General features: G+C 36.0%; 1 protein-coding gene across 14 annotated transcripts in view; it reads left to right on the forward strand.

Moving 5' to 3' along the window:
- The window catches only part of RIMS1 (regulating synaptic membrane exocytosis 1), a 356720-nt gene that overhangs the window by 243704 nt on the left and 90056 nt on the right, over positions 1–22960 (forward strand). For 8 of the 14 annotated variants that reach the window (XM_064508656.1, XM_064508657.1, XM_064508660.1 and 5 more), the window contains 2 exons: positions 2928–2999; positions 10103–10215. In XM_064508656.1, coding sequence (XP_064364726.1) covers positions 2928–2999; positions 10103–10215 — 185 coding nt within the window. Of the gene's footprint in view, positions 1–608; positions 687–2927; positions 3000–10102; positions 10216–15870; positions 15901–22960 lie in introns of all 14 variants that reach the window. The other 6 variants (XM_064508658.1, XM_064508662.1, XM_064508659.1 and 3 more) reach the window with 3 other exon arrangements.

Below are 22960 nucleotides of genomic sequence, written 5' to 3' on the forward strand. Positions count from 1 at the left end.
AAGTTAAGAAATATTCTGAACATTATTCGAATTTTTAAAAAATTTCTGCTGAAACAGTTTTTCTGCTTTTGTTATTGGATTGTTACTGTTTCTTATTTATCACTGTAGCAGAATAGTTCACAATAGAATATGGAATTTTCATCTGTATATGAAATTTCATTGAGTTTTCAGGAGAATTTGACAAATATAGTGGCAAAATATGTATTTTTGAAATCCTAAGGGGAAGGTGTTGGATATGGGTTAATATATTAGGCTAATGAACAAATCCTGTAGAGTAATTCTTGGGAGGGATAATGGTAAGCCATAGTGCTGCCATTCAACATATAGAATATAAAGGTTTTTTTAAAATGTCTTGTGCCTTTCATTTTTTACTTTATTGCACCATATATTGTTAAAGAGATACGTCAGAATTTCAAAATTCCCTTAAAGTGTATCGATTAAATCAATAAGAGGGGAAATGAGGATCATAGCCTTGCTCAGCAGATAGTGCCTTAATGCTTCTGGTTAATATATTTGACTGCATGTCTCCACCTTCACTGCATGTGACCATCTCTCTGTTTCTGCTCATTCTGTCCAAATTCACATCCATGTTTCCAAATTTTGTGAAGATCAAGGACGCTGGAGCCTTGCATTCCAAAACAGGACAGTGTAGACCACCTAAGTGCTAAACCTGGAGCAGCACAGAGGTATCCTTATTTACTCAAATTTTAGTTCCAAGTAAATGAGGTATTGGTTATATGCTATGAGTAGCTTCTTGATACACTCTGCCTAATATTTTTACATATTTGGCTTTTTATTCTTTTTATGTATAAGTACCTGTTATGCATGTATTGTTCATACATAATTTTAATCCTCTATTAAGTACATTTAAAAGCAAATTTTAGTATGACCTGAGTGTCCTCCTTATCCCCAGTGCACACTTTGTACATTTTGTATGGACATGAAAGAATGCCTACCTGTGATTACGTACTTGCTGGGGCCCACAGTGCACTAGAGCTGAGCCAGGACTGAGTGTGCGGTAGTATGCTGTTGAGATACACAGCGTGCGTACAGCATCATCTGAGCAAGAAGGAAGAAACGGAAGGGAAATAGTGACTTTAAGGCTATTTCTGAGATGTGCTGCTCTCAGTGGCAGCACAGAGCAGAGAACTGTGTTCAGCTAACTAGGACTATGTATTGCTTTGTCACTTTTCAGAGCGGCATTTCTTAGTCTCATCTTTTCTCTGCCCAGTCCTTTTGAGGGAACAGAAAGAGACAAAGAAGTCACTATGTGCTCTGTTTTTCCATTGCTGTTAATGTCACAGTCTAAGCAAGTGATGTAAAGGCATAAGGGGCCCTAACAAACCACACAGAAGATGAAGATGGTGACAGAGTATCATTTTAGTGATAATGCTGCATTCAGTGCATCTGCACAGAAGTTTTTAAATAATTTGCTAACCTTAGTGTTTTAAGTAAAAGTTGCAGCATTTAGTATGAGTTTCCTTGTGTATGCACCTTGTATTTGTCCTGGTAAAGAAAAAAAAGATAATGACAATCAACACAAAAGCTACTGGAGAGAAGAGCCTGAGGAGAGCAAAGGGAATTTTAATTTGTAGCCTGAGAGAGTATTTATTGTAAGAACGTGTATTCTTTTAAGAGCTGGAAACAATGCAGTAATGATCTCTGTTCCTGCAAAAAAAAAAAAAAAAAAAAAAAAATTATTTTGCTTTACTATTTTGTATTCTTTTCTTTGTTGTGAAGCACACTGTGTTACAATATAATGCTGTTCAAATACTGCTGTGGGTACAAATCATGAAAATCCACTGTGATTGTATTCCTTGGGCATAATTTGGTATAACAGCTGTTTAGGTATCTTCCAGCTCAGGCACTGGCTTTCTCTTCATAACTGCCAAGGTTCAAAATGCAATCTTAAAATGTCTTTTTTAGTATTTTTTTTTCTATTTGTTCTGCCCTCAGTAATTCTTTTCTAGCTTCATATATGACATTGATTATATCAGTGCAAGATCCTTACATATGTCTTTGTCATCTTTCCTGTGTAATATGCAAGTTAGGGTTTGTCAGCATTTCTGGTTTAACCGTAAATAATCATCACTCCCCATTTTTGTCCATGCTTGAAATAATTTGCACTTTTTATTCTAAAAGACTAATGTATGTTGATGATTATCAGAGGTTTCAACTTGTAAATCCTAATTTGTAAATACCCATACCACATTACCATGGATAATAACAGAAATTTTATAACACAGAAGACTGTTGCAGAGATTTCTCATAATGTATAGTCCTGGGTCATAAAGGTGAAGCATGCTTTACCATCATTGTCAAATCCATTTACTTGTATTATTGTTCATTATTATTATTTACTACCAGAGTAAATACTTTTATCGCAAAGGTAACTACTGCCTTATCAAAATGCGGCCCTTGAAAGAAAGACCTGCTTTGCTGCTTGAGAGGTAATTGACTGACCTCTGATCTAGGTTAAGGGGAAAAAAAATTGTTTAAATTATATTTAATATTATTTCCTGATCCTTGCTGCAACAGTTTTTTCTTGCTGCCTACTCTGCATTTGGTTTTGGTGCTGTCAACAGAGGACTAAAAGGCCTGTGAGGAAGGCACTCTTTCTAATCAAATACAGATTTTTAAATGGGAACTAGCTGCATGTTCAGTCAGGGTTATTGTTATGTTCCCTATTTTGGTACCTCATAGCCTTCGCACCATCAGACTCAAACAAAGCTAATTAAGGCCCTGTGATTTAAACCACCCGGTTCACCAGCCTGTTCAGGAAGATAGTTGTCACTTTGTCATCTGTCAGCCATTTCTGTCATTACCTTTACAATACATTATTAAATATGTAATCTTCATATAATCTTCATATCTTTTGTATTCTTTTTCTTCTTTGTTTATTTCTTTTCTGACATCTCATTTCACAGGCAGTCCAGAAAAGTGGAAAGATATAGCAGCCAAAAACAAACTAGGAAAGGCTCCGCAACTGAAACTGAAAGGTAGGATTGATGATATAGTATGCAGTAAACATATCTCCTAATCAAACTGATTCCAGTGTTTCGAGTATACATCTAATATAACTGTTAAAGCAGAAAATGTGTAACAGTACCAAAAGCTATGTTGTCCTAACTTACAGTATTATTTATTCTGTATCTATATTATTACCACTGCTTGCTATGTTGCCATACATACAAAATTTTTCTGGCTTTCTCCATTGTTGCATGTAAACTGAAAGGTAAAGATCAACAGTCCATTTAATGAGCCAAATCCAAGACCCATTGCTACTAATTTTTTCTCTGTAAGATGAAATTTGAAGCAGAATATGTAGCATATTTCATTGGTATGGAATTAAACATTTCTTGTGCTTTACTACTTAATTTCTCTCTAAAACCTTTGTCTTTTATAATAACTTTGAGGATGGAAAAAGTATGTAAACATTAATAATTCAAGAGATCGGTGATCAAATGGCATGGTGTAGTGGACTAACATAACATAAAAGCTACAGCATAACTGATATCACACATGCACAAAAATGGCAGTTTCAAATATTCATTTTACCTGGAGAAAGACCTTTATTTTTAAAGATACTAATTTCACTTTATAATACACAAATGGTAAGTTCTACATTTAAATAACTAGAGAAAATCATAATCTGTCATTACAAAAAGTTAAAATCAATATTGGGACTTAACTTCTGCTTTCATTGAATCTTTTTGTACATTTATTATGATTGTAACTTTCAGCTTTGACTCTACAGTAATTTAGGGTTATGTTTTCAAATTCTAAAGAAAAAGTGGAAAAAATAAAGGAAAGATAGGTACTGAATCATGACTAGATCTAGTTAAGTTCTAAAGTTTGTGTCAGTTTAAATATGAACAGTGACAAGGGGTGAGATCCTTCTCTTGCTGGGTGAGATCCTGCTCTTGCTGGAAACAGATATCTATGTGAGTCTTGATTAGCAGAAGTGCACATCTGTTTCCCTTGTGAGTTTGAAAAGCTTCCATGAACAACAAACATTTTTATTTTCAAAGAAAATGCACATAATGCAGCAAAAATTCAGATCTTATATTTCATTTTACTGCTTGATGATCCAGATTGTCTGTTCCTAACCTAAAGTCAATGGTTATATTTTTCTTGGTTTTGAAGAATTTGTTGTCACAGCAGCAGAGTTTCTATTTCAGGTTAGACCAGAGACGTTACCTAAATCACGGATTAAATCCTTGCTGCTTTTAAAGGAGGGAGAGTTTTGTCATTCAGTTCATTAAAGCCAGGGGTTTTTTTTCACCTTTTTTTTTTTCTGATTTCTGAACAGTAAAGGGAGCTACTACTTCCCTGACTTCCAGTGGATCTGAGGTTACAGTGGCCTCACAGTTGTTTGATAATCATTCATGCTGTATGGCTAAAAAGCTTGAAAGAAGCTGGGAAGGAAGATAAGGGGGAACAAAAATAGAAAATATGGGAGCATAAAGGATAAGTAAAAGAGTTTAGAGAGGAAAGTGGTGGCAAAAGGGCAAAGAAAAGAGAATGAGAGACGGGCAGAGTCCCAAAGAAAATCCCACCAGACCTGCATCTGGAGAAGTCGGTGCGTCTGTATGTATGCTTATATTTCAAACCTGAAAGGGCATTGTACAACCTGAGGGTGTCTTTCTTCTGAAGTTGTCATCAGTAAATCAAAAAACATGTACTTCACTAATTCTTGTGGTTTTATACTAATCTTATATGGGGAGTGTGAATCATAATTTTGAAATACTTGGAATTTCAAATATTGCACATGGTAGGAACCGATTTGCAGGGACTGTGATTGTGAAGTGTTATGCTGAACACATTAGCAGCACATGGGCTCTACCTCTGAGGATAAGCATGTAGTTATATTTAGGAAAAATGGGCTATTCGAGGCTTAGGCAGTGTGTTTCTTTGCTTAAAATGACAGCCCTAGCTCTGATTTTTTTTTTTTTCTGGACATTTCAGAGCTTCTTACAGTTTTAACTCAAAATACAACATACATTTGAGCATTCCTTCACATATATGAGAAAAAGTGACTCTGGAGGCAACTGTGAAATATTGCATGTAGTGTCTTTTATGCAGAATTTCTGTGGGATTTAATGGTTTGAAAGTTGGTACAAAAGAGGTCTTCAGTTGGACTAATGATTCATGTGCTGTGCTTTGATTAAACCCTTTTCCCTTTTTTCATTGATCAGTCACCGGGTAGTGGCTGTAGTCATCACTCAGTGCTAAATGTATTGTTTTTTAAGCAGTGCGAAATATTTTGACAGGTGTTTAAGAAAACTAGAAAAAAGCAATCTGATTTTTTTTGCCCCAAGTTAAAGAAAGTTTCCAAAAGTGTCAGTCCGCATAGCTACTTTTTTTACATTCTAGCAGAAGAGAGAGAGCTCTGATTTCTAATGATTTTAAAAGCGATGAACCCAGTGCAACAGCAGTGTAGGGGAAAGTGAATTATGCCTGTTCCCCTTACTCCTGTGTGGCATGTAGTATAGGCTTCTGTTTTCCATAAATTCATAAATGATTCACTACTGCTAGATGTTAGACACAAAAATGTCTAAAGAAATCCGAGTGCTCTACTTTAGTATTTAATCAAAAAGTTAATATTGCATTAATGCCAGAAGGTTTTGTTAACAGGCCAGTCACATGGCAAATACAACTCAATACTGGTTCTTCCCCAAATAACCATTTTCGTCTTAGATTTGGCCTTTATTTTTCAATTCACGGATCTTGTCAAGTTAAGCTGATTAGGGAGAATAAGAACCAGCATATCATCAGCTTCTTTATAACGCTATTCAACATGATATGTAAGATTAAGTTTCTGTGTATTGTGAAATCTGAGGAAATTTACAAAGACGGAAAGCAAATCCTTTCAGGACAGGTTACAGGGGTTAAGAGTTCTCTTAATAATCTCATGGTAAGCCTTCAAAGTGGGACTCTAACCTTTTCTGAAGTGGTAAAACTGCTTACAAGAACAGCTAATATTTTTTGTATATGTATGAATGATGAAAATGTATGTATGAAGGATGAAAAATGGGTTCATACTGCTCTTGATTTGTTTTCTTTTACCCCCTAACTGCTCACCCCAGAAATGCCAGAGTTGGGGTTGCCTGTCAGGTTTTATCACAACATGATGATACAGTGTTTAACTGCATGGTACCTGCTATATTTTCTATAGGATGTTCTGCCAAAGGTGTGCTGGATCAATGGTGATCACTTAGTTTTAATTTTTCCTTATAGTACTATATGCAGCAGCATGTTTCATTTACTACATGGCAGTTAGACATGAGTCTCAAGAGAAGGGAATTTGAGTTTTCTTGTGGGAAAGCAGGGTTGGAACATTTAGATTCCCTGACAGACCACTGCCAGTTGGGTTAACAGAGTAGCTGCTTGCAGAGTTACCTTCCTCCGTGAGGACCAACTGTGCCTGGAGATGGCATACGCTCATACATGCTGACTGCAGTCTCATTGCTCACCACGTCTCATTCCTCTCCTAATATACCTCACTTCTGTTTCAATTCCTTGGTCATGCACCAACTTTTGTCTCTCATACTTGTTCCTTTTTGTCTCATTCTCCTGACAAGCTATTTGCAGGATTCTTCCTTTGAGCAACTGATCTTTCTTCTGACTCAGTAAATCCTTAATTGCATTCTTTTTTTTCAGTTTCCTTTTAGCTCTAGTCTTCGTTTTCACCCCAAGCATTTTTGTCTCTATCTAAAACTCCAGCTAATGCAAGTCTTGAGTCTGATTTGTCTTCATTTTAATTAGGCAGATCCTCTGTTTTTGTCTAGTGGAAGGAGACAGGTCAGTAAAGAGGGTACTACTGAAAGAACAGCAGTAAGTTTCTGAGTCTCAGGTCAGGTGCCGGTTCTGTAATTGAAGCACAAGTTCTCCTAATGCTTCATTGGACTCTTAGATAAATTCCAGGATAGTGAGCCTATAAAGTGAAACAGATTGGAACTGAGCACATGATGACCGTGTTAAATTTGGGCATATTTCCATTGTGAAAACAAACAGAATGGGGTTTGTATTGCCTTATATTAGGTGTTTAAAAGCAGGTTGTGTGCAATAGCATGGATTCCCTAAAAGTCAACACAGAGAAACAGGCATTTTCAGAACTCAGTTCATCTTCCTTACCTTTGGTTTCCCTTGCAACCTGGTGAAACAATCTCTGCAAGAATGTCACAGGTGTCCCTAGGGCAGGCCTGGAATTAATGTTAAGCTTAAAAGAAATCCAGAGGATGGAAAAATGCAATTAGAGCATCCAAGCAATTTATTGCAATTCTTTAATAATGTCATAAAAACACTCTGGTTGTGATCTTGATTAGAGTGGTTTCCTTCCGCTGGAATTCCTGTCCAGAATACTACCAAAGGGCAAAGTTCAAGATGGGAAGCATCTTGTGACATACTTGCCGCCTTCTTAAAAGATGTTGTTTTCAAATTTGGTACTGGCTTAGTCCTTGTCTAAAGAAATGAGGCCCCCATCTAGAATTAATAAAATTAGTGAAGGGTGGCAGTAACCAGTCTTGCTTGTAGCTTCCATTCTATTGAGAACAAAGCGAGAAGACAGCTGTTTTGAGAATGACATCTTAAGTGAACCAGTGTATGACTGAGTACAAAAAAGATAGCAGCTATTGCAGATAATTCTTACTTAAATTTTATGAAGTAGAGAACTAACTTTCAAAGAAGTGAGGAAGTTTTCAATTATGAAAAAAAATGGAAAAGCTTTTTGGTATGTTTAAAAAACACCAAAGCACACACAAAGTAGCACACACCTAGAAAATCTGGGGAGTGCATTGTTCTGTTGATGTAATACTTAGAAGAAAACAAAAGCTTCAACACTGGGTGCTAAATTTACCTTATCACTCTCTAAACCTGTTATGTTTCAGGTTATTTTATATGTGCAATATATGTGATTATTAAACTACTAATAATTATACTTTATTATCCTAACACAATTAATCATTTTACTGCATATGTTACTGATGTTTTCATTAGTGTTCCTTCAGAACCCTTCTATTTTAGGGATCACTGCAGAAAGATACTGAAATACATACCTTATTTCAAGCTCCTAAGGAAACCAAGGGAATTACATATATGCTTACATACTGTCCTTTTTTAGGACATTAATTGGAGTCTAGTTAATATTTTTAATAAAACTAAAACATGTACTTTGAAAACAGAAATGTGTTGTGTTAAAACTAGGCATTCGTAGCCTACTCTGTGGTAGTACTTTACTGCAATGTGTGTTAGCCTGTGTTTGCTGTGTTCAAGATGCAGCTGGAGTTTTTGGCCAACTGCTCTACTCAGTGCAGTATATCAACTCCACAATTAGGGTCATGTGTACTTGCAGTTGTGAGTGTTCTGCAGTTTGTCATTTTGCAAATGGATTTGTAGTCTAAATTAATAACTTCAGTCTGAAATGTCAGCACTGGTCCTGCAGCTGGGATCCGTGGTTTGTTCTTTGGTGGAGGGGGGGGCATGGGGAAGCGTGCCTGGAGCTAACTACTGAACAGTTTCTTTTTGGCCCTGATGTTTTAGGGGTCTGCTACCATGTCTTTCTAGAAGGGGACTTCCAACCCCACGAACAACTGAACAGCCAGTCATTAGGGGAAAACATCACACTCGCTCAAGGTCGAGTGAGCACTCTAGTATCAGACTATTATGCTCTGTACATCACCTAGCGCCCGGAGGGTCGGCTCCACCTTCTCCACTTCTGACAAGGTTGCTATTACATGTACAGCCCAGCTTTCGTGTTCTGCCTCCCAGGTGTCAGTGTGGTGTTGTACTTTCCTGAGCATACATGGCGCGTTCACTCATTCTGGCACTGTAGATTATCCTCTCTTCATGGTATTTACACTTCTCCCATATCTTTTACTCCTCCTAGCTTCACCATCCAGACGGTACTTTTTAGTGCTGAATTTAAATAGTTACGCAGTGTAAGAGTAAAAGTTGGCTGTGTTTTGTCCTTCCATTGTTGTGTTTTGTTTTGTATCCATATGAAGATTATCAAAGCATTTTGCTTAAACACTGTTCAGGAAATAACATGCAGTTCACACAGCTAACTCTCATCCCACAGGCTAAGAGAAAGTCAGTTGATCTACATGTTACGAATACTAACAGCATTTTGAACTTGTACAAATGTTTTGCAAATGGTTGGCAAATTATCCACTTGCAACTTTAGCGTAGTAGACAGACAGTGCCCATCCACTATGATGAGTGTGACATTACTGTAACTGGCAAGGAGGTTTAAAGGTAAGCTCTCCCTGTGAGCGATCAGCTTCTCGCCTTTCCTTTCTTTCTCCCTAGTTGTTAGAGGTGGACTGCCTTACTGACTTACGAGTGTTGCAAAGACGTGTGATGTGTTAAACTGAAACACTCAGTATATCTGTAAGAAACCAAGTAGCCAAGGGGCTCTGAAATAATACTAGCTAGAATTCAGCCAAAGTTAATGGGTTTAAAATATTTATTTAGGTGGGAATATTAAAAATCTTATACATTGCTCTTCGCACTTTCCATTTTGTACTGTGTATGCACACGCACACACACCCACACACACACACAATCAATACCAACCTTAATAAAGGTTTTCTTTTTTTGTTGAAATTTAGGGGAAAAGAAATAAGTTATCCCATGGGATTAGATGCTTACAGTCCAATTCTCTGTGGCCCCATACAATTATTGCATCAGCACAAAGGGAATACAAATGTTAATAAAACATAAAGGTGGCGTTTTGTATTGTCTTTACACCAGTGCAGCAGAACAATCATGCTCTTAGAATCATGGGTTATAATCACAAATGATTCTTAGAAAACTGCTTACAGTTCAGTGGGTTTTGACTAGCACTTTCTCAAAGTTAAAAAAAAAAAAAAAGAAAGACTGAAATTATTTCTCCTGAGTTGAAGGTAGTTAGAGAAACTAAAGATAACGCCATATACATTCACTAGGTATCCAGACCTGAGTATGTGTGTATGGCGTACACCAGAAACTAGCTACTTCAAACCCATCTTCTGTATATGCAATTGAATATGTGTTTAGAACTCAGAATATATAAATTCTCTTCGTTTGGGTTATTTTATTTTTATCTTCATTTCATCTGCAGAATACATCAACAAGGAAGTCCCACACAGTCTCCTCCTGCAGACACATCCTTCAGCAGTCGCAGGGGAAGACAGCTACCGCAAGTTCCAGTAAGAAGTGGCAGTATAGAGCAAGGTATCAAATAATGAGCTTATCATAGCTCAAACTCTTTGATTTCTTAGCTTTCTTTGCTTTACATAAAGTCTGCTTTTGTAACTACATATTCAATGCTCTATTTCTACCCATAAAGCAATAGAAGAGAAAGAAAGCATATTTCTAGTCTGCAAAGTCCAGCAGAATTTGACTAGAAGATTATTACACGATATAATTGCCTTAATTTTCTAGTATCCTTTTTTGTCTGTTCACTTTAAAATTTCTATTAGAGTCTTTATAGTTTCCATTCACATTTTTCTGTGAACACATTTAGTTTGTGTTCAACTAAAGAAATCGAGACAAAATTTTGACAACAGAACAGTTATTCATTTCTTATTTTGTCGTTTATATTAATTGTTGTGCATTGCTAACATAAATAATAAACAAATATCATAATTTTTTTTCCTCTGGAGTGAGACATCGGTCCAGTGAGTAAAGAATGAAAACAATCAGCATGAGAAATGTGAAAGCACAGGTTATCTGCTGTTACATTTGCAAAAACAAACTAGTCATGATAAGAGGACTGGTCTTTTTTGGAAAGCACTATGTAGGCCTTGTGGTTGTGGAAGATATTTTTTGCATACAAATATCAAATGAGTATGAATATTGCTCTTTCCTTTTCTAGCAACAAATTCCACACAGAGTATGAGCTATTATGGTAAAATGAAATGACTGTAAAATTAGCTTTAATATCACGATGGGTAATATGTGTACATTTAGGTTTTTTTCTGTCTTTAAAAGCCTGTTTTCTCATTGACTACAAGCAATGACTCAGATTGCCATATACTACAAGGTTTTCTTCAACATGGAAATGAAAGGAATGCTTCTAATGTTAATACATTATAATGCTTCTACAACAGTTGATGGACCTCTTTCTTGAATACATAATGTTCTTGACCATGACCTTTTTATAAAGTTAGATTGCCATAGCTTTTTTATATGATGCGCAATGGTTTATGTTGACATACAATCAGCTTACATTAATTTTGTGGCTTTGAGCTGTGATGGCATACTACACTTTCAATTAACCTTATATCAAAAATGTTTTCTTGTTTAATACATGTTTATTGTGAATGATTACTATGTTAATACAAGTGGCTCTTACTCAGTTTCAACTTTATATTTGAGTGTTCTAGTTTTGTCTCCTAATGGACGAAGGACTCTCTGGGTTATAAACTAGTAACAGACTACATTTACAATTTCTGTTTTTACATATTAGTAAGTTAGGAGTTTTTTAGGGAAACATAATGAGACATGGATTTCATGTTTATTTCGTATTTCTTTTGCAATTCCAGAACTTGGTAGAATATATAATGATGAATTAGCTTTTAATTTAATTTTAATTTGGCATTCCTTTGGGTATTCATCTATCATCTTTCTCCTGTTTTTGGTAACTAGTATGCTGTGAATAAAATGCCATGACAATGAGTGGAGGTGGGTTGTAATTATGCAGAAGAGTAAAAAAAATAAGGGAAAATTGAAAGTTAAACAGGAGGCTAAAGCTGTTGTAAGTTTAGAAAGTTGTTGATACCATGAACATCCCTGAAGTAATGCTGTTTCGTTGAATACATATTTACATCTGTGATTGCTATGCTTGCCACATGTATGAAATGTACAAGGCGGATGCTACATATCCTTTACTTCACTGTTACGCGTTATACCCCCATGTCAATATGGCTGTATTACTGCAAATGCACTCCAAGACTAAAGAGATTTCCTTCTCTACGTCCTACTTTGCTTTTGTCTAGGTGACTGACTTGTCCTTTTGAAAGGGAGGTTTTCTGATTTTTTTCCATGTTTAACAGGTTTTTCAAGCTGACACTATATTTGCAAATAAGGACCAAATTTAATAGAATTTAATAAAATGATACTATTTAATTGTTGTTGTCAATATCTTCTGAAATACCTATGGTAGTATGAATAAACTTCAAGCTTCTGTAAGAAAGTAAATTCAGTGAGGCTATAAAACCATAATATTTGCTCTGAATTAAGGTATCAAATTTTGACATCTATTTCATCTCTTTAATCCTTGGCAATTCAAATGGGGTGACTAGAAGACATTTGACCCTCATGTAGGATTGAATCCAAAGTATTTTGAAGTCAGTGAAAAATTTTTCATTAACTGTGTTTGGAACTGAACTGTGTTCTTAATGATTGAAATTCACAGTCACTGCGGATATAAATGATATTAAAATCTAGTGCAATCTACAGATGTTATAGGAAGTAGCATTTCAAAATTTTGTTCGTTTCCCTCATTTATTAACAAAGCTATTTTTCATGACACATCCTGTGTTTCAAAGGACATCCTGTGTTTCAAGGGAATTGCGTGTAATATGCTGTGAGCTATCATTTTGATATTAAAATAATCCTTTAGGTTTTACGCTCTGTACAAATTCTTTTGTGTCAGGAGGGACTGATACGCATCTGAGTATATACATCTATGAATCTAAATCTGTTTTACAGATCATAGTAATTGTTGTAAAAAGATTGAATTTCTTTAAGTCAAGAATATGTTTTTTCCTTTGCTATTTGCGTATCCAGGAGGTATAGAAGAATCTCTTAATGTAATTTTATTACTCTTTAAAGCTCACTTTGTGAAAAAGTGAGAGTTAATGAAGGAGCAAGAGTCTGTTAGTAGTTTTACCTTGAGAAACAGTGATACTGTAACACCTAATCTTCTCTTATAAATGATAATATTCATGCTAATATAAGGCTTCCTCTGGGACTGCCATTGTGTCTTAGATGTATCTTAGATTCTGTATCTTAGAGTGTATCTTAGATTTTGTCATTGTCAAGTTTAGAACTAAAAAAAGGGTTGTTTCCTTGTCTGTACCCGGTCATGTCTGAGTAGTTGCTGTCTGGTCAACAGTCTGAGGATCATAAAAAGTCAGCTTGTGAGAAAACAAGGTAGTTTTAAAAAGTCCTTATCAGTAGACATACTTTATAAAAAATCTCATAGAGGAAAATCTTACAGAGAAAACCAAAGTATTCGTCCCCATTCCATCACAGAGAGGGGGAAGGTACTGATCAGTACTGGTCAGTGAAGAACCGTAAATGTAAAGGAGAAAGTACATTTTAATCTTTTTACTAAACCTCAGAAAAGCATAATTAAAAAAGCAAACAAAAAAGTTCTTGGAGATTGTGTTCCGAAGAGGATAACTGCCTAGGCTATTTTGGAAGAAAAATAAATGCTAGGTATTTTCACTTGGAAAAGTTATAAAAAATTAGGTAATGATTTTAGCAAGTCCAATACATACAGACTTTTTTAAGCAGTTAGAGTTAAGATTATAAGCTTCTTTTAAACAAGGGAATTTTTATTTTAATCACAATGATATTCAAGCAAGGCATGTCTGTACCTGTTTCCAGTGCAACCCCATCAGCAGTAGTTCCCAGACTCCAAGATGCACAGAGGTCTTATATCAGGAGAAGGTCCTGAGGTGCTTGATGATGAAAATTAGTCTATATAGGTATGGCTAGGTGCATTTGTTTTCAGTAAGTCACAATTCAGTAGTCATTACCTGAACTTATTCTACTTAAGAAGCATTTTTTATTTCTTTTTTTTCCTGACAATTTTACAAAAAGACCTAATAATAAGGTGTTTTCACTCAGTGACTAAAGCAGTGAAATTCTAAGCTGTGGTAAGGACAATGCCATGTTCTCAATCTGTCATCTTGTGCCAAATTGTAAGAGATTTCATCAATATTTGTTATTTGCATAAATTTTGAACGGAACTTTGCAAATCATATATGAAAGTTAAGAGAGGCGGGGATTCTGCATTAACTTTCTTATGCTGTTTATCTGGCAACTTTGTTGTGTAGTTGCATGGGTTTTTTAATGGTACTTTTGCATAAAGCGTATTTCTGCAATCTTTACTCCGTCCATTCTCTGTCATAGCAACTATGGAACTTCACAGGAATTTTCTTGCTTGAATAGGATTTTAGGGTGGGTCTATGCACTTTTCGTATAGTAGTTAATTATCTTACTGATGAAGCAAATGAATACAGACTGAAAATCTGTAGCATTTTTCTACACTACTTGCTAGTTGCCGTAGATAATATTAGGACAGAAATCAAACAAGTGAATAAGAAAGTTATATTATGTACTATTGAAATTTATGAACCAGCAAGATAAATGTGCGATGGTTGTTGGTTTTCTAGAAATGATCTTTCAGAGAGAATTCAGGCCAAATGTCATTCTCCTTGTGTCTGCTTTTGTTTGACTCTTTGCAGGACAGTTGTTTTTCATAGGCTCAAGAATGTGATTTTCTGTTTCAGAAGTCCTATAATGACAGTAAGGATTGTGATAATCAGCAGTCTATTTACATCTAAAGAGCATCTGTAAACATGACTGAACTAGTGTTTTTGTATCTGTTTACAGTGACATAAATAGCAATAAGCTTTATGCAGTGGCCTTTAAAGAAGTGGAAGTGTGACCAGAGAAGGAGAGAATTATACCTGCATTAAGTGTTGCAGTATCTTAACCGGTGTTAGAAAAAAACTGCATGAGCCTTGTACATACCTTGTATCCAAGTTGAAGTGCATTGTGTGTATGTGTGTGTGTGTGTGTGTGTGTGTGTGTTGCTGTTTCATGAGGAAAAGCTACTCTGAAGACTGTGCTTGTACTGAATGGTGATTACTTTTATAAAGTTCATGTATATAATATGTATGTTTGTCAATATATATACAAAACTCTAAAGATAGTCACAACATAGAGGAGTGAAGTGTGTTTCAACAAACAAGAATCAGAATTTCATATGAAAAAACAGTATGTTGTTAAATAATACATTTGAGTTGCAAATATCTTTTCATCATTAATCAACTTAAGAACCTAAAATATGAATAGTTAGAGAAAGACAGTTTTATGTATATGTTTTTGATCATTGAAGTCTCATTGCAGCCACTGAGAGTTTTGCCTGAGTAATGGTAAAAGATCAGACTCTTTCATTTAAAACCTTTTTTCATATCAATCAGTATAAAATTAGAGGTGCCAAAGGAAAGGAATAAGTCATTTCAATTTTAGATTTTAGTCTTCTAGTATTGTTTTTTTTTTCTTCATATTTCTGCTTTTATTTTGAAATTATTAGGTGGCACTACATATTCTGAGGCAGCTTGTGGAATCTTTACTCACATTGAAGAGTATTTTTTCTCAGCACTGCTAACTTGCAAATTAATTCAAGCCTCATGTTTTATGTTTTCCTTAAAGACCCATTTTCAATAGTTAAGTAATTTGAGTATCAGTTAATAGAAAGTAAATATGTAAAAATCATTGTTGTAGAAAAAGGCTTCAAAACATAAAATAAGGCTATAGGATTCAGACATTAGAAAGATACCTAAAGTAATTTTATGATTTTATATTGTTCATAAACTTGGGTATGACAATACTACTGTAGCAGAGTACTTAAAGAATCCACAATCTGGATCTTAGTGACTTCATTGTTCCTGTTAATTTTAAAGAAGAAGTCATAGGCTTTATTATTTGTCATGGTTTATCATTTTAATTTTCTACATTACCTTTACATATGCCGTAGTATGCCTACTGTACATGCCATTGTCACATATAACACATTTCTTTATCTAACTTTAAATTTGCTGATTTCTTTTTCTGTTTCCATCATTCCGTGCATTTAATTCATTGAAGAACAAGAGAATTTTAACTCTTCCACAAAAGGTAAATATTTATGTAATTTTTTACAAATGTTTGGCAACTGTTATTACTGGCTTTTCCCTCATTATATTCCATGTCAGTATGTTAAATTTAGTTAACAGTGTTTACCTGGTGATAAGGTTCTTTCTCAAATATCTATATGCTATCTGATATCCCTCTTTAGAATCTGAAAGTGATTTCTCTTGTGATGTCTAATTTTCCTATGGAAATGCTATATGCTGAATTTAACAGGAGTCATCATGGTATTTTACATGGCTCAGAACTTACTAGTTTGGGTTAGTTTATTCAAAGACTAAGAGTTTACCTAAGCTTTTCTTGAGGTCTGCACATCTGCTTCTAGTATAATGGTAATGATGCAGCCATGACTCCAGGCATCTATGAAGGATGTTTCATAGGTCTGGGGTTAGGAATAGCTGAAAGTGATGCTGGCCAGACACTATCCCTTATATGCAGCGACATTCTGAAGAAAAGTTAATTCAACGTGACCTGTGTTTTCTTTTCATTACAAGTCCATAACCCTCTCAGAAAGCTAAGCATGATCTAGGGCAGGTTTCTACAAGCAGGCATTAAATTATCGCAGGTGGAGTTATGACCTCCTATGAATTCTCCGTGATCCATGCTGATACCTGTCAATCAGTGAGCTCTGATGATACGTCTTTAAGTCTGTTCCAGGAAGTGAATAGTGCAATCTGTCTTGTCCCTATTAAGGCAATATTGCAGATAAGTCCTGTTTTCTTTTTTTTTCTGGAATTAAGAGTTATCTCAAAGTCAGGATGAAACTTGGAGAGGGAAAGAAAAACAATCCTATTTAATGTTAACAGCAAAATACTATGCCGCATAAACATTAATAGCACAGATGAACCTTACTGAACTTCAGTGATGAATCCTTCAGATCTGGGCAAATTCTGGTCTGAATCCAGGCTTTGGTGGACCAAAGCCAATTTGTATCATGGAGTTGAATCAGAATATCTGCTACAAGTTCTTTACTTTGTGAAAGGATGGGTCCCACTGATCCATTCATAGTTTCTTACGTAAAATGCAGCAGCTGTTTTACTAGCTAAGAACACCAACATCCATGTCAATGTTCGAGTGTTTTTTTTATCACAATCTGAAAACAATTAGATGAAAAAGAAAGAGTATCGAAATCATTCACTGTCACAGATTATTTTGCAGTATTAATAGCACTAAGAATGATTGATTTTACAAATTGAGTCCATCATTTTTGCTTTCTTCTGTCTTTATATTTCTCTCAAACAGAACAGTACAAATCAATCATTCCAGTTTATTTATGTTTCTTTCAAGTTCTGGGACCTCACTCTGTGATTTAGACAGCAGTGGATCTTTCTTTGCTAAAAACAATTGATTTTAGGCAGAGAGACTAGAACATGCCTATTTAACTGTAGATTTGTAAAACGGCTTGTTTCCACATTTGGAGGGACCTGGCCAGATTCTGGAAGTTGATAGAAGGTGATGGGATCTTTCCACAGATTCCTCTGGCTCAAGGGGTTTCCCAGGCAGGATAGGGCTGAATGCAGCTGCAGCCTGGCAGAAGAAGAAGGCAGAAGAAGAGTTGAGCAGAAGAAGGGGAAGATGGAGCAGTGGCAGTTCTGGGGGACCAGGAATAACTTGAAGCTCAACTGACTGACACTAGTAGCCCACTGTCACCTCTGACTTTCCCCAAGGAAGACTAAGAGATAAAAAGAATGGACAATAGATGGATGGGAGACAGAGGGTGTGGGGGTCACTGGATATTACATAAAAAGAGAAATAACTGTGCAGGAGAGAGTATGCTGTAGATGTGAAGAACATTCCAACCAGATAAATACACAAGTCAATCATCTATTCCGTTTAATCAATGGGAAGAGTCACCATAAGATCTTCAGATTACTGAAATGCCAAACTGACTTGGATTGCTGCCAAAGCTGGTGGATTAATTTTTTCAGATTCTAAAAAGTATGTGTTTTCTTGTTGTTTTCTTTTAAATAGAAGCCTCTGTTTGGGTGATCTGTGGAGCTGCTAGAGGCAAAAGTGCAAACTGAGTGCTGCAGCTGCCGGTTCAGTTTTTTATATTAGCATATCTTCCTTCAGGAGTAAGTTGTTAAACTCGAAGTGGCCGCTATGCCTCTGTGTATACTGGGGAACCCAAGCTCATTTCCCAGCTTGACAGCTTGAATCTGTGTTTTGGTCATGCCTCAGTTCTATTTTGGGAAGAGACCTAGAGTCCTGTCAATTCCCATGGAAATGAAACCTATGTACACAAGCTTAAAGGGAGTCACAACACGTTGTAGTGAGGTCCAGGGATCTGGGCTGCAGGGCCTGCTTCAGAGCATGTCAGCCTCACATGCAAATGTAGCTGATATTTTAAAGTTGTATAGGAAGAGAAGTGATTAATGAGACCTGTGTGTTAGTAATAGATTGATTTTTCAGTATTACTAACCCTAGATTTCAAAACACTTTTATCTGCTCATGATTTCAAATTTTGGGACGTTTTTTAGATTTCACATTTTAGTTTGTTGTGAATTTTTAAAGTCATGAAACACACCACAAGGATGCTTTGTATGTGCACATTGCAAAATTTAGCTGGAAGGCTGCAAAGAATTAACTTGGAGACTCTCCTGTACTATTTCTAAGATACTTTGTCATGGTCCAACACCATTTTCGGTTCTCTTCTCCCTGTTACACAGCCAGTTTTTCCATGAATACTCCCGTTCCCTCTCACTCACTTCCCTTACCCACTCCAGTGGGTAATTCTCCCATCCAACTCTCACTGCCGTTTTGTTCCCCTGCCTTTGTTCTGGACGTTGGTTCTGCGTAGTTTTTTCTCCAGTTTCCACCTCTCAGTTCTTGAAAGCAAATATCACTTTTTTCCTGATTTCAACCTGCAGAACATCTAAGAGTAGAGAGATACAGCTCCAGGCCTTTGCAGTGCAGAAGGGCTAGCTACACATGCTTCTAGACCTCACTGTGGCTGTTTGTCATTGATTCACCTTTTCTTCTTAGTAAGAACACTGAGAGTGAAGAACAGGTCAGATCTCTGTGTACCGGCTTCTGTGATGAGGAAGAACTTCCAGAACCTGCTGTTCCCTTGACTGCGCACAAATGGGGAGAAAAGTGCACAAGAGCAGAGTTGTGGTCTCTGTTACTAATTGACAGATCTGTAGCCTCACAGTCCTGACAGTAGATTCCGCTGACTGTTGCCAGTAATCCTGTATTTGTTATAGCACCTGTGGAGGTCCTGAACTTCTGATAGCACCTGTGGAGGTCCTGAACTTCTGAGTATACCCTGGAAGGTCAAATGAAAACCATTTTATTGTTAAGCATAGACCTTTCAAGGTGCGATGGGAGTTAGCAGTGCTCTTACGTAGTGAATTAAGCCATCGTGAAAGCACCTGGGGCAGTATAGGAATGCCCTGATACATTGTTACTGTGAAACAGTTTTTATGAGATAAAATTTCATTTCAGCCTACTTTTCAGTAGCTTCCATGTGTATGCAAATCTTTCTGTCATTTTTGACTTTCAGACTTTTTCACTTAAAGTTTGCATCATTAATAATGTGTGATATCTACTGGTAAGGGTTACAGCCATCTGAAATCTTGATGCCAGTTTCTTCTTTTTACCTAGCTTACTCCAGCAGTTAATAGTGCAGGTAAGACTTGGAGGATTTCCAAATTGTACTGCTTGGCCATACCTGCTTTCTGTTTTCTCCACCTTGTGCAGAAATATGCTCAAGAGCAAAATCTGTGTTTGTTGCAGACATTGCCTTTGCAGGAAATGGTATAACTGGTACTAAAACGTTCAAAGGTTTTGTATAGGCTAGCAAAGAGGACTGTTATTATCTATTTTGATCACTGACCAAATAATGTCATTTGTGGCTGTGGCATTAAGCTCATATTTGTGTTTGAGCAAGGCTGCCTTTCTAGAAAGGTATTTTGACTGAATGTAATGCCTGCAAGTGATGGAAAATTGTTCCATTGCTTAACTACCTGACTTTTTAAACATAGATCATATTACTTGTCTGACTTTTCTCTAACTTCTTTGTAGCTGTTGTATATTAGTATACCTGTATCTGCTAAATTATAGAGCCTTCTACTCTCAGAAATCTTCCCACATGTAAACGATTATGGACCGCAATCAAGTCACATATCTGCTTCCTTTTTAATCGCTTTCTAAATCTGCTTTTGCAAGACAGCTCTCTGGACCTCATATAGTTCTCATGACTTCTCCCTGAATCTTTTTCGACAGCTGTATGCTTGGAATGATAGTCTTCCTAAAATATCTGAATCTCTTCGACCTTCCAGTATCTTCCAGTTTCCAGGAGTTTTTTAGTGTCATAAATGTCTTTTTCCTCTGTATGGCATTTAAGGATTTATTTTTCTTTTCTTAGATATAAAGGCTTATCTTGATATGCTTTGCCAAAATTTCCCTTCTGATCTCTTGCTTTATTGTTTGCTAGATAGCAGCAAGTCTCCACTTCAGATATAGTGACATTTCACTAGTGGTACATGTGTAGCATGTCCAGCAGTTCAGTGTTGGGTGGAAGGTTGTTTGGCTTGGAATTTGGCGGTGGTCAAGAATCAAGATGGTCACATTGCTCCCCAGGAAGTAGTTTTAGTGCTAAAATAATTTTAATCCCTTCTTTCAAATGTTTAAATGAGTTCTTTTCTTTCAAATGTTTAAATGAGTTCTTTTTAAATGTTATTTATTATCAAGATCTAAAGCTTTCTAAAGTGTGCACAATGTAGACTGTCTTTGACTGTTGTAATGTGAAAGAGATGAATATCTAAACATGTAAGTAAGTTTGGAAATTAAAAACTAGAGCTAGAAAGGCAGCTGTAGCATTTTTGCTGTTCCTTAATCGTTCAGCCTGTGGTACAGTCCTTATTTAGATGAACCCACATATAAGTATTTTATACGTTATACTGTCAACTTAGTGTATAGGTGTTTATAGCACCATACCATTTAAGAAAATTTTCAAATACTACATTGTTTACTCCCTCTTTCAGACCTTAAATAGAGGACTTAAAAACTCGAAATTACTTCAGTTTCATTTCTAGTTTCAACTAGCTACTGCTTTCAGATTTGTCTCTAAAAACCTTACCATAGCACTGACATGTTAAAAGGGGTATAAAATTTTAGTAAAAAGATAATATTTTAGAAAAATTAAGAAATGCCCATCTCCATTAAGAGAAAGTAGCTATTGGCCTGGCCTGTTTTTCTCTGAGAGTAGCTTGTAGACTGCAAATGAGAGAGCTGTAACCATTTTCTTTAGTTTATTCCCTGCCTCCTATTAGTAACCTATTATGGATTTGCTTATTTTAGACAATCAAAGGAGAGCATATATTTCATAGGCTGTCAATAAAAAATGAGAAGTGCTTTCCATATAATGGAAGCATGCATCAAGAACTGTCCTTAGTTTGTAACAAGAAATATTTTCAAGTTTCTGAGATTGCTTTATGAGTAAAAAAACCCTCTTCCTTTATGTACGTGTTAAATTCTTTTACTCATACCAGTAGCACTTCTACAAAGATTAGAAATCCAGATGTGTAGTTGTACTTCCAATATGTCACATATTTAGAATCCTGTAAGCTCTCTCATGAATTACAGTACAGGGTACAGAGTCTTCAAAAGGATGTTTCTTGAATGACATCTGAGGAAAGGAACACAGAGGAGCTGATGGATGCTGCTCGCCTGTGGGATAGGAGAAAGTCTTAATCTTTGTAGATGAAGTCTTCTTCCTTTGAATCCTATTCACAGTGGAAGCCAAATGAGACTTATCAATGAGTTAAATAATAAACGAAGTAATAGCTAAGGGAGGTTTGTTTGCTGGGTAAAAGACCATTCAGCACTACATTGGGCAGTTAATTCTTTGTAGCTTGGGAACAGGAGGAATCAGACTGGTTTATAAATATATTAATGGAGTCCAAGTTTGACATTTTGATTCCATTCGTATGTCTGTCTTTTCTCTCCTGCATGGCTTGATTGTGTATGCACATCAGTGTTATACAACCTTCGTGTGGTTTGCATAAGAAGAAACTGAAAACCCCTTATAATAAAAGCTTTGACTCTAAACTTGCTGCTCTTATTTCAGCAGTCTACTTTATGAGTTCTCTTCTTTCATTTAATTGTGATCTTGATTCATCTCATATCTGCATCAGCAGCTGTTAGAGAGATTAGTGTGGCTTCTAATATCAGAGTGACATATTGGCCCAACTGATCCTGATGGTAGCTCTACCACTAATTTCAGGTGCTTGTGGTACATCTCTATATTTTTAATTTTAGGGCCACTGTGGAGTTTTGAGGTATTGGGATTCCAGTGCTTCAGTATGTAAATTACTGCATAGTCCTACCTCTCAAGAGCTCCAGGAAAAGCACTCTGTAAATACTCATATCCTAGAAGAAGGCAGAGCCATATTTTTCTCAGAGATAGTTTAAGTTCTTGAAGTATTGTTTATGTCAAATTTGCATTACCTGTGGTAACTAACTGTGTTCCAAGAAAGCAATGTGATTGCATGGTGATGTTGCCTATGGTTGTTAGAGCTTCTGGTAATGTGCTTTTGCTGCTGTCTCAGATTCATTCTGCTTCTTGTGATTAACATGTAAAGAGTAGACCAGGCTGCTTTTCGATCTCACTAAACTTTCCATCACAGAATTCAGTTAGATATAGCAGATGCTCAGATGTGCATGGTAAACAAAATAAAAAAGAACACAGTTGCATTTTCTAGGAGAACAGACTTACATTTCAGACAATTGCTTGCTTAGAAATACATTAAGAGCTAATTGGTGAGCTAAATACGTTTTACTATATGCATAAAACCAAATTTCTTCTTTAGTGAATTTAGAATTTCTTCACAGTCCTCATTAGTTGTTCTCATGTTACTTTATACAATGGTATTTAATAATGTGAAACAGGACAGAAGTGTGGGGTTCAGGTTAAGGATTAAAACACAACAAAACCAGGGATTACTGAGTTAAGGTTGAATATTTACCCAACCTTGATGGCAATAGTTTTTTTTGCATAATCACTGAAATAATGTCTTTTATTATATAATAGAATATTCTTTGT

This window comes from Dromaius novaehollandiae, chromosome 3 (assembly GCF_036370855.1).
Source record: "Dromaius novaehollandiae isolate bDroNov1 chromosome 3, bDroNov1.hap1, whole genome shotgun sequence".
NCBI lineage: Eukaryota > Metazoa > Chordata > Aves > Casuariiformes > Dromaiidae > Dromaius > Dromaius novaehollandiae.